General features: G+C 44.0%; 1 protein-coding gene across 1 annotated transcript in view; it reads right to left on the bottom strand.

Moving 5' to 3' along the window:
* PITPNC1 (phosphatidylinositol transfer protein cytoplasmic 1) overlaps window positions 1-22208 on the bottom strand; it is a 284988-nt gene that overhangs the window by 155311 nt on the left and 107469 nt on the right. Inside the window, exon 2 of the mRNA XM_077972577.1 lies at window positions 5858-6006. Coding sequence (XP_077828703.1) covers window positions 5858-6006 — 149 coding nt within the window. The remainder of the gene's footprint in view (window positions 1-5857; window positions 6007-22208) is intronic.

The following is a 22208-nucleotide window of genomic DNA, read 5'->3' as shown; positions in this document are numbered from 1 at the left end:
ACAATTTTTTATATTTTTAGTAGAGATGGGGTTTCACCATGTTAGCCAGGATGGTCTCAATCTCCTGACCTCATGATCCGTCCGTCTCAGCCTCCCAAAGTGCTGAGATTATAGGCGTGAGCCACCGCACCCGGCCTTGTTTTTTTTTTTTGCAGCTGATATATTGCACATTATGCTGTGCATTTGAAATTTATCAAAGTATGTCTGGTTCATTAAGTTGAACTGCTGTGGAATTTTCCATTAAGTGAATGTGCCATAATGTATTCCCATTCGCAGATATTTGAATCGCTTCCATTTCTTTTCTATTGCATACAGCATTAGGACTAATCTCCTGGTAAATGTCTCCTTGTGTACAGTGCAAGAATTTTTCTAGGGCTCTACCTAGAAATATAATTGTTAAGTGGAATGTATATATGTTTTCAACTTTTCCAGTTGCTGTTCATTGCTCTCTAAAGAGGTGATATCAGTTTATATCTCCTACTAGCATTGGAAGTGAGTTGTTTTCACGTATCTTTGTGAACACCTGACATTAGCAGATTTTTAAAATTTTTGTCCATCTGATGTGTGTAAAAGAGGATGCTATTGCTGTTTTATTTTGTGTTTTCCTGTTTTCTAATAAGGTGAGAACTTTTTTCATGTATATATTACCCATTCGCATTTCCTTTTTTCTGAATTGCATGTTCAATTCTTTGCCCATCTTTTGATTGGATTATTTTGTCTTTTTTTTTTTCAAAGTGAAAAAAAAAGGATCTCTAAGAGTTGTTTTTTTTTTTTTTTTTCAATTAAATACTAGTCCTTGGTCTATATATGCATTTTCAAATACTTACTTCCAGGCAGGGATGGTTCTTTTTTTTGTTTTGTTTTGTTTTTGAGATGGAGTCTCACTCTGTTGCCCAGGCTGGAGTGCAGTGGCGCTATCTCGGCTCACTGCAAGCTCCGCCTCCCGGGTTCACACCATTCTCCTGCCTCAGCCTCCCGAGTAGCTGGGACTACAGGCGCCCGCCACCATGCCTGGCTAATTTTTTTTGTATTTTAGTAGAGACGGGGTTTCACCATGTTAGCCAGGATGGTCTCCGATCTCCTGACCTTGTGATCTGCCCGTCTGGGCCTCCCAAAGTGCTGGGATTACAGGCGTGAGCCACCGCGCCCGGCCCAGGGATGGTTCTTTTAATTTTGGTGTCTTTGGCTATGCAAAGGTTTTTTTTTTTTAAACTTTTTATGTGTGTGTTTTTTGCTATGCAAAGGCTCTTAATTTTAGCATTGTAATATTAATGATTGCATTTATTTATGTTTTATTTAATTAGTCCTAGTCTACTATCCAAATAATATAGCTACTTGCATATATTTTCTTTTGATTTTTTCACATTTAGGTTTTTAATCAATCTGGAATTTATTTATTTATTTATTTATTTATTTATTTATTGAGACAGGGTCTTGCTCTGTTGCCCAGGCTAGAGTGCAGTGGCGTGATCTTGGCTCACTGTAACCTCTACCTCTAGGGCTCAAACAATCTTCCCACTTCAGCCTCCTGAATAGCTGGGACCACAGGTGTGTGCCACCACACGTGGCTAATTTTTGTATTCTCTGTAGAGATGGGGTTTCACCATGTTGCCCAGTCCAGTCTTGAAATCCCAGGCTCAATTGATCCTCCCACCTTGGCCTCTCAAATTGTTGGGATTACAGGAATGAGCCACCATGCCCAGCCATGGAGTTTATTTGTGTGTGTAGTGTGAAGGAGGGCTCTAGTCATTCTTCCAATTAGAAGACTAGTCATCTCAACATCATATACTGAGGAGTTCATCTTCCCCTCAATAATTTTATGCCAGCTCTGTTAAATACAAAGCACTAATAATGGCTTGGATCTGTTTTGGGGCTACTTTGTTCCATGAGTTTGTTTAACTCTGCTCTAGTACCCCACTGCCTTAATTACTTATATAATTACTTAGGCAATTAGTTAATTAGCTTTATAATGACATCTGGTAGGTCAAGTCCCTCCTTCAGCTTTCCAAATTGTTCATATGAATTTTACGAATATCTCCTCCAGTTCTTTTTTTTTTTTTTTTCTTTTTGAGATGGAGTCTTGCTCTGTCACCCAGGCTGGAGTGTCTTGGCTCACTGCAACCTCCACCTCGCAGGTTCAAGCGATTCTCCTCCCTCAGCCTCCCAAGTAGCTGGGACTACAGGTGTGTGCCACCACGCTCAGCTAATTTTTTGTATTTTTAATAGAGATGGGGTTCCACCATATTAGCCAGGATGGTCTCAATCTCCTGACCTCATGATCGCCCACCTCGACCTCCGAAAGTGCTAGGATTACAGACGTGAGCCACCACACCCAGCACCAGTTCTATTTTTTTAAAAACAACATGTTGGCATTTTAAGTTAATTTTATTAAATTTATAGATTGATTTGAGATTTGATGCCAACTTTGTAACATTTCCCATCCATGAATATGGTATATTTCACTATTTGTCTAGGGCTTTTAAAATGACTTCCACAAATGTTTTACGTTTTTCTCCAAAAAGATTTTGCATATCTTGTAGGCTAATTACTGGGTAACTTTGTTTCTTTTTCTATTATAAATAAAAATGTTTTAAATTATATTTTCTCTATTTTTCCGGCTGTATAATAATGCTGTGGATTTTTCTATATGGATTGTACCCAACGATCTTGCTGAATTCTCATATTGATGGCAACAGCTGTAAAAAATGTCTGAAATTTCTATCAGACAATCATGTTATCTGCAAATGATCATTTTGTTTCTTCCTTTCCTCTTTATTTCTCTCTTGTTTTATTGCATTGGCTAGGACCTTTACACAATGTTGGACAGACATGGTAATAACAAGGATCCTTAATGTGTTCCTGACTTTACTCCGAATAAGTACACAGATTTATTAAATGTTAATTTCATCAATTTCAGGGGTAAATCTGATTAGGTCATGATACATTGTTGTTATTATTATTTTCTGAGGTATTTTATTCGCTAATGTTTTATGTAGTATTTTCATGTCTATGTTCTCAACTGAGATTGGCCTATAAGTTTCTTTTTGGTATGGTTATTGTCCAGTGTTGTTATCAAGGTTCACTTGGTAGGCACTATTAGTGTTCTTTCCAACAGTTAGCCCCCATACTCTCCACTTTCTTACACACAAATCATGAAGTGGGGATACATCAGAACAGATTCTCTTTGAATAGCAAAGTTATTCCTTGAACATCCCTCTTTTTATCAAGGAGGAAAAAATCTTATGTCTCATTGGCCAGAACTAGGTCACATGGCCATCTGTAGCTGCGAGGGTGGCTAATTATAGTGAGTATTTGACATTTCATTTTACCATTCAAATTTGTGTTTTCTATTTATCATGCTTTTTGTAGGCTTCTCTTTTTTGTTTCCGGGCCCTCTGTGGATTGATCAAGTTTTCTCTCGGAGGTTATGGATTATTTTACTACCCCTTCAGAGATTACCTTTATATTTTGAATATGCATACTTGTCTCAGAAAATCTAAAATTAGGCTGGGCACGATGGCTCATGCCTGTAATCGCAGCACTTTGGGAGGCCAAGGCTGATGGATCATTTGAGGTCAGGAGTTCAAGACCAGCCTGGCCAACATAGTGAAACTCTGTCTCTACTAAAAGATACAAAAATTAGTCAGGCGTTGTGGTGGTGCACATTTGTAGTCCCAGCTACTCAGGAGGCTAAGGCACGAGAATCGCTTAAGTTCAGGAGGTGGTGGTTGCAGTGAGCCGAGATTGCACCACTGCACTCCAGCCTGGGCAATAGAGCTGGCTATCTCAAAAAAAAAAAAAAGGAAAATCTAAAATTAATCAATATTTTTTCTAATTCCTAAACAATATTAGCACCTTAAAGTGCTTTTTACTATAATTATTACCCTCCCATCTTCTGTGCTATTGTTGTCTTATTATTACTGTTTTTAAAACATCCTACATCCATTCAAAGATTTACCTAGTTGTTTATCAATTTCTTCATTTATTATTACTTCTAGAACTCCCCCTCCTTCTTCCTGGGCTCAGTTTCCTCTTTCTTACAGCACATCCTTTAGTAGTTCTTTCAATACGGGTCTCAGAGTTAGTAAACTCTCTCAGCCCTTGATTGTCAAAAATTATTTTTATGCCTGATTCTCAGTTTCAACTTTCCATTTATGTGGGCCTGATACCCTAACCTGTTCCCCATGGGCATGACATGCCCAGTCCCTAGATGTCAGAACCCACACTCTTCTGATGTCCCCCCAATGCCCTTCGTTAGCATTAGCAGGTCTGCTTTCCATTCCGGTTTCAGTTTGCCTGTTTATTTCTAGCCTCAGAGGATTTCCCTTTCTTTGTTTTGAGCTCAGCTTCTTTACATAGTTATATTTCATCCTGTTTGTCATGGGAGGTGGTGGAGGGTCCCCATTAATCTTTTTCCTTACTATTACTGGAAGTCCACATCTATTTATAACAACTTTCCCTCTTACTAATGTTTATTACTCTTCTTTTAAATAAATACGAAATAAATATGATATGACAAAACAGACATGACAGGGACAGCTGGATGCTTCTTATTTTGTTTCAGCAAAACTTATAAAGTTCCTAAAATTCTTCCTGATTTTCATATATAAGGAACATTCTCCAGGTAATAACTTGAGAGAATGCAATTGTATGCCAAGAAATGGAATTTTCCATCGGTTTCTATTTTCCTGCATCTCCCTCACTTCTCTTTGCCCTGCAGAGGTGATCCCCGAGGAGAAACCTGCTCAGGATTTGATTTACACCCTCCACACTAAGAATGCCAAAGCAGCATATTGAGAAACCTGTCTCTATAAAGAAAGCATGCCCAGGCCAGACCCAGAGCTCAGTTGCCCCTGCAAATCAACAGCTGGCTGGACACTGAACTGGTTCCAAAGCCTAGGAATTCACAGCTACTAATAGATGAATGGGACCAATCTCATTTGCATTTCATCGTGACTCAGGAATTCCCTGGTACTGCATCTCTGGGCAAATTAAAACATCAGTTTAATCAGCTCATGCCCTTCACTGTCAGGACACGGGTCTGGGAGACTTCCATCCACCCTAGTGACAGGAACCAAAGTCTCCCATCAAGAAGGAATAGTCCAATTCAAGCTGCTGGGGAGTGGGGCCAAGGCGAGAATGGGACTCTAAATATGGTTCCTCTCAGAGACGTCTGACCATGTCCGAGGCCCTGAGAATGGACAGTCACTGGTGTCAGTGAATAAACTGGGGCACTGCCCAGCTAGGGGCATTGGAAATACTTTCTGGATAATCACATATGGGCCAATCGGAGATGCCATAGGTAGGGGTAAAAGTATTCATGAAATGGCTGACGTAAGACTTGTTTGCTAGAACAGACAGTTAATTTCAACAAAATATATTTCTTTTTTTTTCTTTTTTTTTTTTTTTTCTTTTTTGAGATAAGGTCTCACTGTGTCGCCCAAGCTGGAGTACAGTGGCATGATCTTGGCTCACTGCAGCCCTTAACCTCCCAGGCTCAAGTGATCCTCCCACCTCAGCCTTCCGAGTAGTATAGATGCACACCACCATGCCCAGCTAATTTTTGCATTTTTAGTAGAGATGGGGTTTTGCCATGTTACCCAGGCTGGTTTCGAACACCTGCCCTAAAGTGATCTACCACCTTCAGCCTCCCAAAGTGCTGGGATTACAGGTGTGAGCCACCGCGCCTGGCCAGGCAGATTCTGCTTTCAAAAGCAACGAGATTGGTGGTTGTAGACTGTGGATGTAGTTACTTTCCAAGTGACCTTTTCATCCCAGACACCCACAGCCTCACTGTCACACCAGGGGGTCAGGTGGGCAGGGGCTCTTGGGCAGAACGCAGGCTGCCATGACTCACCTGTTGAGATACACCCGTTTCTCGGTGAACTGCCCGTTGCCATGGTGAGGGTCCTCAAAAGGCTCATTCTGGACGACCTCCACCCCTTCTCCCCGGTCACTCTGTTCATGGCTGTGTTTGCTGATCATGTACAGCTGTCCAATTTTGTACTATAAAACAGAGTCAGAGACAGAAAGGTCAGCCCCCACAGCATGCCCCTGATATCCCCCTCCAACCACGGCTTGGCGAGCCACTAATAACATCAGCACCTTCTGCTGAGAAGAGAAAGCAGCCACATGGGCCTCGTGTTACTTTTCCTTGGGAGCTAGGGAGAGAACCAGTTGTGAGTAGAACGTGGAGACGGAGTGTTCCCGTGAATATTTTCCATCACCTTGGCAAATGCTCGGCAGGGTGGCTGGCAGTCCGTCAGCTTTGGCAGCCGATGAAACCTTGGGAAGGGGGACACTGGAGTCTCCCTTTGCATTCTACAGGGTGAAATGGAGCTAGAGTCCTGCTTGGCCTAAGACAGCCAAGGGTGTGTGATTTCTGCCCTTGCTTTCTGCCTAATTAGCGGCATTGCTGAACATGGAGCATTATATATCATCTACTTCTTCTATCCTCCCTCTCTCAAAATGCTCAATTCTCCCGGAAGCCTCTGTCCCCTAGAACAGCGGTTCTCAAAGGTGGCTGGATATTAGAATCACCTGGAAGCTTTTCAAAGCTCCAGAGGCCCAGGCCCCACCATGAGCAGAGCCAAGGTTCAGAATCTGAGCCCCCGAAGGCTGCTCCTTGCCGAGGACCACCTACAGCACCTTTAGCTCCTTTTCAGCCAATTCCATGAAAAGTGTGGAGCCTTCCAGTCCAAGGCCCCAAAAATCACCTATCTTACCCTAAAATGCTCATGTGGAGCAGCCTACTATATGAACATTTTCTGTCCTTTCTTCCTGTATGAGCTATTCTATCTGCCTTCCTGCCTCTCTGAAAACCCTAGGGCCAGCAGGCATTTCTTCCCCCAGTGGACTTTCAAAGTGGCAAAATGAACTTGATGGAAAAGAGAGAGCGGGGGGTGGGGAGAGAGGAAGGAGGAAACTAAACAACTTTTGCATGAGGCACAACCCTGCTCAGAGTCAGGACGCAGGACGATGCGATCCTGCTGCCGTCCCTACTAGAGACAGACACTGGGTCATGACCACCGACGCCTCTGGGATGGTGGAGTGGGGCCTGAGTCTGCAACAAACTAATGAGGACTTGGGGTTATTCCCTAAGAATCTGCAGGGATTCGAGTTCCCTGTTTGTCTGTATAAGAGACAGAAACAGATTTTAAATTAAGGGGGCCGATGAAATGTACAAGTCAACAGTGCAGTTAGTTTCACAGCTGAGAAGACACATGTGCCCGAAGGTCTCTCTCTCATTCTCAAGCAGGAGCAGGGACGGGAGTGTGAAGACGCTCTGAAAGGCTCTGGTCTGCAGCCAGCCCTAGGGACTGAGCCCAGTAACCATGACAATGGAAGCAAGCTGCTGCCTGGGTCTTCTCAAAGGCCTGTGTCTCCTATCTGTGCCACACCCCTTGCCAGAATGGTCACATGAAAATACTCTTAATGTGAACGTATGAGTGCACGGGTCTGTGTGTGTGCACCTGTGTTTGCAGGAAGTGGGGAGTGCTGGGGATAAGACCAGGAAAAGGAAAAATAAAATTTAAAGATGAAATCATCTTTTTTTGTTTGAGACAGGGTCTCACTCTGTCACATGGGCTGGAGTGCTGTGGTGTGATCTCAGATCATTGGAACCTCCACCTCCTAGGCTCAAGCAATCCTCCCACTTCAGCCTCTCTAGCAGCTGGGACTACAGGTGCGTGCCACCATGCCCAGCTAATTTTTGTATTTTTTTGTAGAGACGGGGACTCGCCATGTTGCCTAGGCTGGTCTTGAACTCCTGGGCTCAAGCAATTCGCCCGTTTCAGCCTCCCAAAGTGCTGGGATTATAGGCGTGAGCCACTGCACCCAGCCTGAAATCAATTTTTAAAATTAATTTTAGGATCAGAAGCTTGACCTCTCTTCCCTTAGTCCAGTACTGCTTTGACTTTTGCTCATAAGGGCTCACACTTTTTCAAGGAGGAAGACAGTAAGAAAAAGTTTACAGATTGCAGATTTGTGAGCTATACCTGTGAGATCAACATGCCACCTTATACAGACGGGCACACACTACCCAGGGGGTGGAGATTTCACTGACAGTTGCTTTGTACTTGGGGCTCAAAAAATAAATGCTTACATGCAATGGGATATTATTCAGCCATAGAACGGAACAAAGTACTGAAACTGCTTAATGTTGTTAAAGGTTGAATCATGTCCCCCACAAAATACATACTGTGAAGTCCTGACCCCTAGTAACCCGGAATGTGACCTTATTTGGAGATAGGGTCTTTACAGAGGTAATCATGTTAAAATGAGGTCATTAGGGTGGGCCCTTATCCAAAATGCCTGGTGTCCTTATAATAAAGGGAAATTTGGACATGGATACAGGCAGGCATAGAGGAAGATGATGTGGAGAGAAAAACGGCCATCTATAAAGCCAAGGGTTGAGGTCCAAACCAGATCCTTCCCTCACAGCCTCCAGAAGGAACCAAGCCTGCTGACACCTTGATTTCAAACTTCTAGCCTCCATAATTGTGAGACAGTAAATTTCTTTTTGTTTGTTTGTTTGTTCTGAGACAGGGTATCACTCTGTCGCCCAGACTGGAATGCAGTGGTGTGATCTTGGCTCACCGCAACCTCCGCCTACAAGGCTCAAGTGATTCTCCTGCCTCAGCCTCCCAAGCAGCTGGGACTACAGGCATGCGCCACCACCACCCGACTAATTTTTATAGCTTTAGTAGAGACGGGGTTTCACCATATTGGCCAGGCTGGTCTTGAACTCCTGACCTCAAATGATCCACCCACCTCAGCCTCCCGAAGTGCTGGGATCACAGGCATGAGCCACCGCTCCTGGCCCCAAATTTCTGTTGTCGAAGCCACCCAGTTTGTGTCGCTTCGTTACAGCAGCCCTAGTACACTCACGCAACAGGTACAGGGATTCCTTCTGGGGCGATGAAGGTGTTTTTGGATAGAGGTGGTTTTGCACAACATTGTGAACGCACCAGATGCCACCGCTTGTTCCCTTTAACCTGGCTGATTTTATGCTATGTGAATTTCTTTTTTTTTTTTTTTTTTTTTGAGACGGAGTCTCGCTCTGTCACCCAGGCTGGAGTGCGGTGGCCGGATCTCTGCTCACTGCAAGCTCCGCCTCCCGGGTTTACGCCATTCTCCTGTCTCAGCCTCCCGAGTAGCTGGGACTACAGGCGCTCGCCACCTCGCCCGGCTAGTTTTTTGTACTTTTTAGTAGAGACGGGGTTTCACCGTGTTAGCCAGGATGGTCTCGATCTCCTGACCTTGTGATCCGCCCGTCTCGGCCTCCCAAAGTGCTGGGATTACAGGCTTGAGCCACCGCGCCCGGCCTGCTATGTGAATTTCACCTCAATTTAAACAAAAGCACTGTTTCTGCTTCAGAAGCAGATACCCCTAAACCAAAGTACTGCCCAGGACCTCGGTGAGGGGCTTGGCAGACGAGTTATTTCCACCACTGGACCATCTTCAGGCGCTCCAACCCACTCACGTATGAAAAACATATGGGATCAAGGTCAGTGCATGACATAGAAAAGCCATTAGCCAGACGCCAGTCAGCCCTGGCTGGCTCAGCTCGAGCGCTTCCTGCTCAGTGGAGATGCGAATGGCTGAGGCAGCTGATTCACCGGCAGCCGATGGAGGGCCGGGTGGCCGGCCTCATTGATCATTCCAGTGGCTGCTGAATGAGCCGGCGCAGGGCAGACACTGGCATTAGCTCACTGAGATGGCGTCAGTCTGGGGGTGACCTGCAGACGCTGGGGGTGGCAGGATGCTCGAGCCCAGACACCGAGGTGGTCAAGGACTCTGCAGCCGTCACTTCTTCCCCTCCTAAGGAAATCAGGCCCATTTTGCTGGTCGTGGCCATGGGAACTGGACCATTCCAGGAGCAGTGGTTTTGTTGTTGTTTTTAAATCTCATATTGACTCGCAGACACAAGCAGTACTTCCTCATCTGGGGGAGGGAGAAGAGACAGAAAGTCCTTAAACCACCTGTTTCAAAATCTCCAGAGACACTCCTAAAAATGCTGAATCTCAGGTTGTTCCAGACCTTCTCCATTCAGACTCTGGGGAGAAGAGAATGGGAATCTTTCTGAAATGCACGTAAATGCTGAGAACCGTTGTAGCAGAAGGTGGCGAAGGCAGCCATCAGCACTTGCTCAGCAACACACGTTCTGTCTTTAGGACGCCTGTTTCTTTTTTCCTCCTTTACACTGATTTCCTATAAAGCTCCATCCCTAACTTAGTGAAAATACCATATCCCTGACCACCAGCTCCAAACTTGTATGTTGCATAAAGGCCACAACATCCAAAGACATAGAAAGATTCTAAAGCCTTGAAAGCCTGAGAATTGATCATAGAACTGATGATGATGATGATATAGCATCACTTTATTCATTGTCCATTAGCGCAAGGCACTGATTAAGTGCTTTATATTTCTTTTGCCTTTCTTTTAAAAGAGACAGGGTCTGGCTGGGCGCGGCGACTCATGCCTGTAATTCCAGCACTCTGGGAGGCCGAGGCAGGCGGATCATCTGAGGTCAGGAGTTCAAGACCAGCCTCGTCAACATGTCAAAACCCCGTCTGTACTAAAAATACAAAAATTAGCCGGGTGTGGTGGTGGACGCCTGTAATCCCAGTTAATCGGGAGGCAGAGGCAGGAGGATCACTCGAACTCAGGAGGTGGAGGTTGCAGTGAGCCGAGATCACGCCACTACACTCCAGCCTGGGCGACAAAGGGAGACTTTGTCTTAAAAAAAACAACAAAAAAAACCCAAAAACAAAACCAAACACACACACACATACACACAACTAAGTAAATAAAATAAATAAAAAATTAAAAAAATTAAAAGCAACAGGGTCTTACTCTGTCACCCAGGCTAGAGTTCAGTGGCTCACCTCAGCCTCGCCTTCCTGGGCTCAAGCGATCCTCCTGTCTCAGCCCCTCGAGTGGCTGGGACTACAGAAGTGTGCCACCACACCAGTTGATTTTTATTTTTTAACTTTTGTACAGACATGGTCTCATTGTGTTAGTCTCCAACTCCTGGCCTTAAGCAATTTTCCCACTTTGGCCTCCTAAAGTGCTGGGATTACAGGCGTGAGCCACTGCACCCGGCCTATATTCCTTTTTTTTTTTTTTTTTTTGAGATGGAGTCTTGCTCTGTCTCCCAGGCTGGAGTGCAGTGGCAAGATCTCAGCTCACTGCAACCTCCACTTCCTGGGTTCAAGCAATTCTCTGCTCAGCCACCCCAAATAGCTGAGGTTACAGGCATCCACCACCCAGCTAATTTTTGTATTTTTAGTACAGACGGGGTTTCACCATGTTGGCCAGGCTGGTCTCGAACTCCTGACTTCGTAATCCACCTGCCTTGGCCTCCCAAAGTGCTGGGATTACAGACATGAGCCACCGCGCATGGCCGCCTATATTCATTTCTAATCTCTCAATGATTTGGCCAAGTGGATATTGACAGACGAGGAAGGTGAGTCGCAGAGAGGTTGAAGACTCTCTCCATGTTACGGAGTTTCTAGATGTCAGAATTGGGATCCTGACCCCCCAAAGCCTGTACTCATTCTAGTCCACACAACTTCAGCCCTTATTTCTTTACCAAGTTAAATGCTTTAAAAATCTAGGCCTCATTATAATTTAAAAAGTGGGGAGGGAGGTGGCAGAAAGCTACTGCCTCTGACCTTTGCTATTGCAGAAGATGAATAACAAAAATCTGATTGAAAGATCAAAGTTGTTGAGTATGTGCACATGTAAGGAATGGTGGAGCAATTATGCTCTAACTTTGTAAAACCTATTGTTATAATGCCAGAGTTTGGGTAATCATCATTACAGGCAATCATGACTAGAGACAGTTCCATGCTGCAGACTGAACCTCTGTGAGTTATCGTCACAACAGTGACTCCAAATAATTACCTCCATATTCAAAAACATCATGGGATCCAGATCTTTCCCCACACACTGCACTGTATACTTGATAGAGCTGCAAAATTTGAGGCAAGGCAGAGCTGCATAATGTGCTGAAGAAGCCCAGCAGTTTCATTAGTTTGAACTTTTGCAAACTCTTTTATATATTTTTTATTTATTTATTTATTTATTTATTTATTTATTTTGAGACAGAGTCACCCAGGTGGAGTGCAGTGGTGCAATCTTGGCTCACTGCAACCTCTGCCTCCCAGGTTCAAGCAATTCTCCTGCCTCAGCCTCCCAAGTAGCTGGGATTACAGGCACACGCCACCATGCCTGGCTAATTTTTGTATTATTATTGTTTTTTTTTTTTTAGTAGAAATAGGGTTTCACCAGGTTGGCCAGGCTGATCTTGAACTCCTGACCTCTGGTGATCCTCCCACCTCAGCCTCCCAAAGTGCTGGGATTATGGGCGTGAGCCACTGCACCCAGCCGAGTCATTTAATCTTGAACCTTGATTTTTAAAAAAGGCAACCCCAAGCCAAAACTTCTAAGTACAGTAAGGGATTATCAAATGAGTGCTAACAATAACTTCAACATCAGCCATTCCTGAAGAAATACTGGATCCAAAGTTTTAGGGTCAGCAGAGCTCTAAGTTATGACTGATTTTCACTTCACTCTTCCCCAGCTGCCGTGTCTCAGAGTTTCTGCAAAACCAGCCTCCCATAACCCCCTACCCTAAAGCACCAAGTGGGTGCCATCTTCCTGCCAACCCATCTCTATGCCCTCCCTTCCTGTCCTCTTTCTTTCCCTCCATTAGTCCCAATACCATTTCCAAACATCACAAGGTGAACAGTGGGAACCATGGCTTTGCAATGTAGATTCCCAAATTGGGTGGTGTTACTCCCTGCCTGGGGACCTCAAGGCCCCAGGTCAGGAAACAGAATTTATTATTTACTTTGGCCTTTACCATCAAAATGAGCAGATGCCACATCACCTAACAAGCACAGAGAAACACCTGTCCTTCTGATTTAATGTGAAATCACATATTTACCCAGCTGTGAAATGTGTGTGATCCCTGCCTCACACTGGCTATGTGGATAGATGGAAAAGCAGAGAGTGATACCATTTGGATTTCTTGGGAGTTTCCTGCATTCTTCACATCACCATTAATGCTTTTGTTGAAGCCTTTCTTCCAGCTTTCTTCGCTATCAATACATGGACCTTAAAGCACGGGGAAGCAATTGCTTCAGGACGCACAAACTGTCCACTGCAGAGAGTGCCTGAAGGATAAAACTACGCAGGACTCCGGCCCATCATTGCTTCACACCGAGTGGTGTCAAAATTCTAATTACACACAGGAAAGGAGATCCAGTGAGTCCAGATTTTGACAACCTCGTCTCAGAAAGCTAGAGGTGAGAGCTGTCTGTTTTTCTGGTAATCCCACAGCACAGCTAAGGCCCTAGGACAAATGTTCTAGTCTAATGGTTGGCAAAGCATGCAGGCTGGTGCCTGCTTTGTAAATAAAGTTTTATTGGAACACAGCAATGCTCATTCATTCTATGGCTGCTTTCACTTACAATGGCAGAGTTGAATACTTTGAGATACTATGTAACCCCCAAGGCTGAAAATATTTATTCTCTGGCCCTTTACAGAAAAAAGTTTGCAGACCCTTGTTCTATTCCATGGCTGGGTCCAGTCTGGGTCACCCTCAGCAGTTCATCTAGATCTGCTCTGCCCAGGACCAAAGCTATTTGCTATGTGTGGCTACTGAGCCTTTGAAGCGTGGCCCATGGAATAGAGGGACTAAATTTTAAATTTTCATTTTAATTAATTTAAATTTAAGACTGGTGCTTGATTCCGTTATTAGAAAACCTTCATATATGTTTGAAACACTTTGGGTATGTGAATCTACTCTTTCAACTGGGAATTTTATGAATTCTAAATAAAGATCAAGTACTGCCAATGAAAATTTAGCATCTGTCTTGGGAGTGCTGTTTAAGTCTAAAATGCACACTAGATTTGGAAGACTTACTACAAAAAAAAAAGCAAAATAGTTCATTAATAATTTTTATGTTGATTGAAATATTTTTTATATACTGGGTTAACTAATATATATTTAAAATTAACTTCACTTGCTTTTTTTTTTTTCCTTTTCTTTCTTTTCTATTTTTTCAGAGAAAGGGTCTCGCTCTGTCATCCAGGCTGGAGTGCAGTGGTATGACCGTAGCTTATTGCAGCCTTGACCCCCAGTGCTCAAGCAATCCTTCCACCTCAGCCTTTTGAGTCCACTGGGACTACAGGCAAGCACCACCACGTCCAGCTAAGTTTTGTATTTTTTCTATAGAGATGGTATCTTGCATGTTGCTCAGGCTGGCCTCAAATTCCTAGCCTCAAGCCATCCTCCCACCACAGCCTCACCAAGTTTTGGGATTATAGGTGTGAGCTACTGTGAGCCAGCCTATGTGTTTCTTTCTACACACTTTTTAAAATGTGGCTATTAGAAAATTTAGGCCGGGCGCAGTGGCTCACGCCTATAATCCCAGCACTTTGGGAGGCCGAGGCAGGTGGATCATGAGGTTAGGGGTTCAAGACCAGCCTGATCAAAATGGTGAAACCCCCATCTCTACTAAAAATACAAAAGTTAGCCAGATGTGGTGGTGGGCACCTGTAATCCCAGCTACATGGGAGGCTGAGGCAGGAGAATCACTTAAACCCGGGAGGCAGAGTTCGCAGTGAGCCGACATCATGCCACTTCACTCCAGCCTGCGCGACAAAGCAAGACTCCGTCTCAAAAAAAAAAGAAAATTTAAAATTACATGTGTGCTTTTCATTTGTGGCTCACATTCTCCTAATGGAAATGCCAGGCTAGACCCTAATCTAGACCAACTTGGATTCAGGGTGGAGCAATGATGCCCCACCAAGACTTTACCAAGACTCTGGAGGCTGGCTGGTCAGACTTCGGAGGGAGATCAAGAGTTTCCATGTAGCCGGCCGTGGTGGCTCACACCTGTCATCCCAGCACTTTGGGAGGCCGAGGCGGGTGGATCACGAGGTCAAGAGATTGAGACCATCCTGGCCAACATGGTGAATCCCCATCTCTACTAAAAATACAAAATTAGCTGGGTGTGGTGGTGTGTGCCTGTAATCCCAGCTACTCGGGAGGCTGAGGCAGGAGAATCGCTTGAACCCGGGAGGCGGAGGAGGTTGCAGTGAGCAGAGATCGCGCCATTGTGCTCCAGCCTGGTGACAAAGTGAGACTCCGTCTCAATAAAAAATAAAAAATAAAAAAAGAGAGAGTTTCCATGTATTTCCAAGCTGGTGAGGTAGAGCACTAGTAATTAGGGTTGCATTTGGAGAGGCCCTCCCTTCCTGAGGACTGGCTATTACCTGGGCCTCCAGAGAGGTGATAATTGTTCACAGTGGGCTGTGATGGAAAGCAATGGGGTTTTAAAAATGAAAACGTGAAGCCAGCGTCCTGATTCTACCTTTGACTAGCTTTGTAACCTTAGACGACTTACTTGTCTGAGCCACAGTTTATTATCATTAAAACGAAACTAATAGAATACCTCACAAGACATGGTGAGAATCAAGTGAGAAAAAAAAACTTAAAAATTAAAATGCTTCGTAAATTGTATAACAAAACTGTACACCAACTGCCCTCGCCACTGCTCCTTCTACTTGGCCGCATGTCTGACTGTGACTTGCAGATCTGTTTCATTCATATCCCTGTTATGCTGCGGGTTCCAGAAAGTATAAGAGAATGAAGCAACTGCCATATACTTGCACAATGCCAAAACCAAAGGAAACTTGACCATCTGCTCAAAACTATCTTTTCCTTCTGTAAAAATTTCATTAGACGGCAGTCAGATTGACTACTTCCCATAAGAATTATAAAAAGCTTGAGAATTTCCACTTAGATGAGGCAGCTAGAACTGTCAAGTTCGAAGAGACATAAAGTGGAACGGTAGCTGCCAGGGGCTGTAAAGAGTGGGTAATGGAGTGTTTAGGGTACAGCATTTCAGTTTAGGATGATTAAAAAAAAAGCTTCTGGAGGTAGATGGTGATGACAGTTTTGCAACAATGTGAATGTACTGAATGTCATTGAAATATACACTTAAAATTGGTTACAGTGGGCCAGACATGGTAGTCTATGCCTGTAATCCCAGTGCTTTGGGAAGCTGAGGTGGGAGGATAGCTTGAGCCCAGAAGTTGGTGACCAGCCTGGACAACATAGGGAGACGCTGTCTCTACAAAAAACAAAAAAATAAAAAATCAGCTGGGCATGGTGACACACGCCTGTAGTCCCAGCTACTCGGGAGGCTGAGGTGGGATGATCGCTTGAGCCTAGGAGTTCTAGGCTGCAATGCAGTGAGCTATGATCATGCCACTGCGCTCCAGCCTGGGCAACAAAATGAGACCCCCATTAACAAACAAACAAAAAAAGATTAAAATGGTAAATTTTATGATATGTATATTTGATCACAATGAAAAAGGCTCAGAACTTGTCATTTTTCAGTGAGTATGGCTCATGCCTCAAGGTAACCATCTAACAATTACTTTATGATTATGAAAAAAATTATTAAAGTTTATTATGAAATATTTTTAAAATTATTTCTATTTGATGAACCTTTGGTTTAGAAGCTTCATGAAAGGTATTGAGCCTAGAAGACTAGGAGAAATCTAAAAAGACTCCCCGGAGAAACAATGTTCCATGAGATTCCCTGATTCCTGCCATGCCAGGGGAGTTCTTTGCTTGTTGTGCCCTAAGCCTAGATGTCTTTGTTTTTTGGGTGGTGGGGGACGGAGTTTCACTCTGTCGCCCAGGCTGGAATGCAGTGGTGTGATCTTGGCTCACTGCAATCTCCACCTCCTGGGTTCAAGCAATTTCCCTGCCTCAGCCTCCTGAGTAGCTGGGATTACAAGCGTGTGCCACCACGCCCAGCTGATTTTTGTATTTTTAGTGGAGACAGGGTTTCACCATGTTGGTCAGGCCGGTCTTGAACTCCTGACCTCAGTGATGCACCTGCCTCAGCCTCCCAAAGTGCTGGGATTACAGGCATGAATCACCACACCCAGCCCGAGAGGTCTTTAATATACGACCATTCTGGAGGATTCCCGTCGGTGATGCTCCCACGGAACAAGGTACTGACTACGTGGGCCATGTTGCAGACAAAGACCCAGCAGAAAGGAAAGAGTAATTAACTGAACCCAAATGTGTTCTGATCCGGTCTCAATGAGAACACATTCCTCAATGAACATGAATGTCACATGAACATCACATTCACCGTCTACCCTCTCCAGTTGCTCCTTATCCCGAAGTTCTGCCCGAGAGTAACTCTACAGCGAGACCAATTCCAATTCCTTTTTCCTTTGGGAAAGCAGCGTGTATTTTTACCTCCAACAGCTGGATCTGATTTGGGTTCTGCCCAAGTTGAGAACATGACTGGCTAAGCCCTCAGTCTTCCAAGCCCTGTGATTCAATGTGTAGATTTCTCCATGTAGACAGGAAGGTTAAAAAAGAAAAAAAAAAAAAAGGTGTAAAGTTCTTGGGTGTTTTGTCAGATGTCTCTCAGGCAGGTCAATAAACCATGAAAACCAATATCCGATCCCACAAAGAAAACACAAACCTGCAGCTCATATTTCAGGATATCAGTGCATCATCACATATTTATCTTCTCTCTTGAGTTTTTATAAGCAGCCCTCGGAGGTGTCTTGTTTACGTAATACCTGTGTCATTATGCCAGGGTATGGGAATGAAAAAGCTGATAAAAAGATGTAAGAAGAAGCTGGGTTATCAACACTTAATTCAAAAAAATCCCCCTTTTGTGACAAACTAATATAAACTGTATTGGATGCTGATGCTTAACCCATCCTAAGTTCTGGACTGAACTGAATAGAAATAGAGCAACTGAACTCGAAGGGAAGGGCTCAGGCTATGCTTCGTGCTGGTGCCAGCACAACCTCTATCCCTGCGGTTGCTGTAAGACTGCGCAAATCGTCTCAAGGGCACTCGACCATGGAGGAGAATAATCTACTCGACTGAGTACAGGAGAGTAACAATAGTCTTCACAGTCTACGCAAGTAAGAGTGCATGTATATTTTGCCGCTTCTTCCAACACTGACTCGCTTTTAGGGGTGATGTTCGAGCCCCGAGAATTCACTCGACTCATAAATTGAAAAGCCAAGATGATACCATGCAGCACTATAGGCTACTTTATAAGCACTGGCTAAGGCAGTGGGTGTCATGTCCTTGTATTTATAAATGACAAGCTGAGCAAATTAGCCATTAGTGGGAGCCCATGAAGAACGATTAAGAGACCAAAGGCAGGAACTGCCAGAACTTAACTCAAAACCACAAGGGCAGTTGGCTCTAGAAGCAGAACATGGGATTTCTTCACACGTTGGCTGTGGAGATGGTATCAGTTCTTAAGGGTCCTGTGCACTCTGGTTCATCATTCAACATGCATTTCACGTGTATGCCAAGCCCTGTAGATGCTGGATGCAGAGCTGCAAACAAGATACGCTTGGTGTCTGGTGAAGAGGGGGGATTTCTTGAGCGTTTCTGCCTTGAAGACAGAAGACTGAAGGAAACCGATGCATTCATCAGAGGTCTCTAACAGTTTGCCAGGAAATGTGAAACCGATCGCAACTCAAGTTAATGGAGAGGTTTGCTGACAAGTCTGACCTTTAGTGAGCAATCAAGGCTCTTGTGTTTACTACAGAACATAAACCCACAGTCAATCACAAGACCAAAAAGGGGGAAAATCAAGATAGAGCTTTCCCAGGAAACGTATCCTGCGCCATCCGCTTGTGACCCCTTTGTCATCTCTGTAACCTTAGCCCCATAAACAGGTCTTCCCGGCAGAGAGGTCCATCCACTACCAAGGTAGCAAGGCCTTTCCAGAATGAAAAGAACCATTGTTTGTGAAGCCTAATGCACCTGTCAGTCAAGCCTTTATGAAATCCTTAATGAAAATGGCTGGTAGCATCAAGGGAAGCCGCAGTACCACTTAAAAGCAGAAATCTTTCAGGAATGACAGCAATTAGTTTCAGCGTCTTTGAGACCTTCTGAGAACAGAGGGTAAAGGGAATGCAAAGAGAAGCACTTGCTGCTTCAGGTACAATTGAACAACGGGAGTTCTTCATGTTTTGAAAGAGTTATTCAAGGCACTTCATGCCTAGACAAACAAGATCTCAGTGATATTTGAGGATCACCAGACTCCTCTGCTTACTTAAATGCTAGCTGGCTTGGCAAGTGGTTTTGGGGTTCTGGTAACTACCTAGCAAGACTGGGAGAGAGTTATAACCAAATTATATATGTGGATTGAGACTTGGAAAGTTCCAGCATCTTTGCTCACCCTACTTAGAAGCCCCAGGTTCCACAGGCATGGATGGCATTTGTAGCCAGAGAGGGTGTGTGGCTGGTGCCAGGGAGGCCATGGTTGGCCTAAGAGTGTTTCTTCCTTGGTAAAAAGAAGCAGATAACAGATTGAAGAAAGCAAATGGGTGTCAACTCCTGCTCTCCTGAGGTAGTCAGTGAAGACAGGGAAAACAGTAAGTTTGATACATTTCCAGGAATTGCTACATTTAAAAAAACTCTATCTTCTGTCTGGGCACGGTGGCTCACACCTGTAATCCCAGCACTTTGGGAGGCCCAAGGTAAGAGGATTACTTGAGGTCAGGAGTTCAAGAACAGCCTGACCAACATGGTGAAACCCTGTCTCTACAAAAAAATACAAAAATTAGCCAGGTGTAGTGGCACATGCCTGTAGTCCCAGCTACTTGGGAGGCTGAAAGAGGAGAATCGCTTGAACCCAGGAGGTGGAAGTTGCAGTGAGCCAAAATCGTGCCGGTGCACTCCAGCCTGGGGGACAGAGCAATACATCATCTCAAAAAAAAAAAAAAAAAAAAGAATGCTGCTGTGAACATGAGTATACAAGTATCTGAGTCTCTGCTTTTCATTATTTTGAGTACAGACCTAGAAGTGGAATTGCTCAATCATTTGGTAATTCTATGTTGAACTTTTTGAGTAACCACCAAACTGTTTTCCACAGTTTTACATCCCTACCAGCAGTGCAGGGGGGTTCTGATTTCTCCACATCTCCACCAACACTTGTTTTATATTTAAAAATACTTTTAGGGAAAGGGCCTTGCTCTGTCACCCAGGCTACAGTGCAGTGGTGTGAAATAGCTCACTGCAGCCTCAAACTCCTGGGCTCAAGCGATCCTCCCACTTCCGCATCTGGAATAGCTGGGACTACAGGCACACAGCACTATGCCTGGCTAATTTAAAAAATTGTAGAGATGGGTCTTGCTATGTTGCCCAGGCTAGTCTCAACTGATCCTCCTGCCTCGCCTCCCAAAGTATTGGGATTACAGGTATGAGCCACTATGGCTGGTCCATCATTTTCCTTTTTTTTTTTTTTTTTTTTTTGATAACAGCCATCCTAACAGGTGTGGCATGATTACAGGATGTTTTAAGGTCAACTCTAGGTTCTCTCTTGGACCACTTATTCTTGCAAAGTCCATTTTAGGTGGTGCTTGGGTATTTCACATCCTTCTTCCAAATAAGTACTGAGACAGCCCGGGTAGGGATTTCAACCCCATTATTTAATTAAACCAGAACAGTCAACCAGTAGGGTCCCGATTAAACACTGATAAGCTAAGATGGTTAATTTTTAGGGGGCTGGAAGGTGTCCCCTGGAAATATTCTGGTTGCAAACGTAAGATAAGTTTCATTCAGTAAGTCTCTTTAACGTCAAAAAGGTCCAAACACCTTTACAAACAGTTAAATCACTATTTGTAAGGGCACCACAAAGAGGTAGCTATGAATTATTACCTTAGGGAACCCAGGAGTGGTGGTAGGCATGACCTGAAAAAGCACTTCTATTTCTGTTACAGAAGCTGCTTTCAGTATTATTTTGATGGCCCGTCCAGGAATGTAGTAAATTACAGAATCGCAACATAGAAGGCAACCGAGTCCCACAGAGCTTACTTACAAATTGCATGTACATAATTTATATCCAACAATTTGGGGTGAAAAAGCCATTCTTGATCATTTGCATTTTTCATGTTTTGCTGGCAGATCAAGTCACTTTTTATTCTATTTTAGGTGACAGCTACTGTTGAAAAAGTAATCTTAAAGATGACTTTAAGCTCTGTAGTTGAACATATACATGTTTCCCATACTTTTTGAAAAAAATACGCAATTTGGTGGCTTTTAGTATATTCACAAGGTTGTGAAATCATCACCGCTATCCAATTCCACATTTTCATCATCTCCAAAAGAAACTCCATACCCGCTAACAGTCATCCTCCATTCTCTTCTCCTCCCAGCCCCAGCAACCACTAAGTTACCTTCTGTTTCTACGGATGTGGCCATTCTGAACATTCATATCAATGGAATCATAAAATACATGGCCTTTTGTCACTGACTCCTTTCATTTAACATGTTTTTAAGATTCATTCATGTTTAGCATGAATCAGTACTTCCTTTTCATTACTAAATAATATTCCATTTTAAGGATATACCACATTTTGTTTATCCATTCATCGGTTGATGGAAATTTGGGTGGTTTCCACCTTGTGGCTATTACGAATAATGCTGTTATGAGCATCTGTGTGCGAGTCTTTTGAGGAAGTATGTTTTCATTTGTCTTGGATGTGGAATTACTGGGTCACATGGTATCAACATGTTTAACCTTTTGAGGAATTGTCAGACTTTGCTCCATAGCAGCTGCAGCATCTCATACTTTCTTTTGATAGTTTTAAGTTATGTACAGCAATAAGAGAGCCAAATAAGTTGACTTTAAGAGTAAGCTAAAGGACAGGTGTGGTTGTCCAAGTCACTGTTTTATGCACTTGGGCACATCATCCATTGAACGACGACCACAGGCGGCTCTCCAGCCACGTGGCATCTTGTCATTATTCTTTGAGGACAACAAAAAGCTGAGCTTCACATTACATACAACTAGCGTGAGAAGCTAAGACCTCATGTCCAAATATGCTAATTTCATAGCATTGGCAGAAAGGCTGCAAGGGGTTAGGAACAGAGCAGCATGGGGTACTGTTGTTAGGGGGGTGTGCCACATGGAAAATTAGGCTTCATCTGTGCATGAATAGAAACTAGCATGGCTGGGCGTGGTGGTTCATGCCTGTAATCTCAGCACTTTGGGAGGCTGAGGCAGATGGATCACCTGAGGTCAGGAGTTCGAGACCAGCCTGGCCAACATGGCGAAAAGCCCATCTCTACTAAAAATACAAAAACTAGCCAGGCGTGGTGATGGGTGCCTGTAATCCCAGCT

The sequence above is a fragment of the Macaca mulatta genome, chromosome 16 (genome assembly GCF_049350105.2).
Source record: "Macaca mulatta isolate MMU2019108-1 chromosome 16, T2T-MMU8v2.0, whole genome shotgun sequence".
Classification (NCBI taxonomy): Eukaryota; Metazoa; Chordata; class Mammalia; order Primates; family Cercopithecidae; genus Macaca; species Macaca mulatta.
This window is presented reverse-complemented; position numbering and strand designations above follow the sequence as displayed.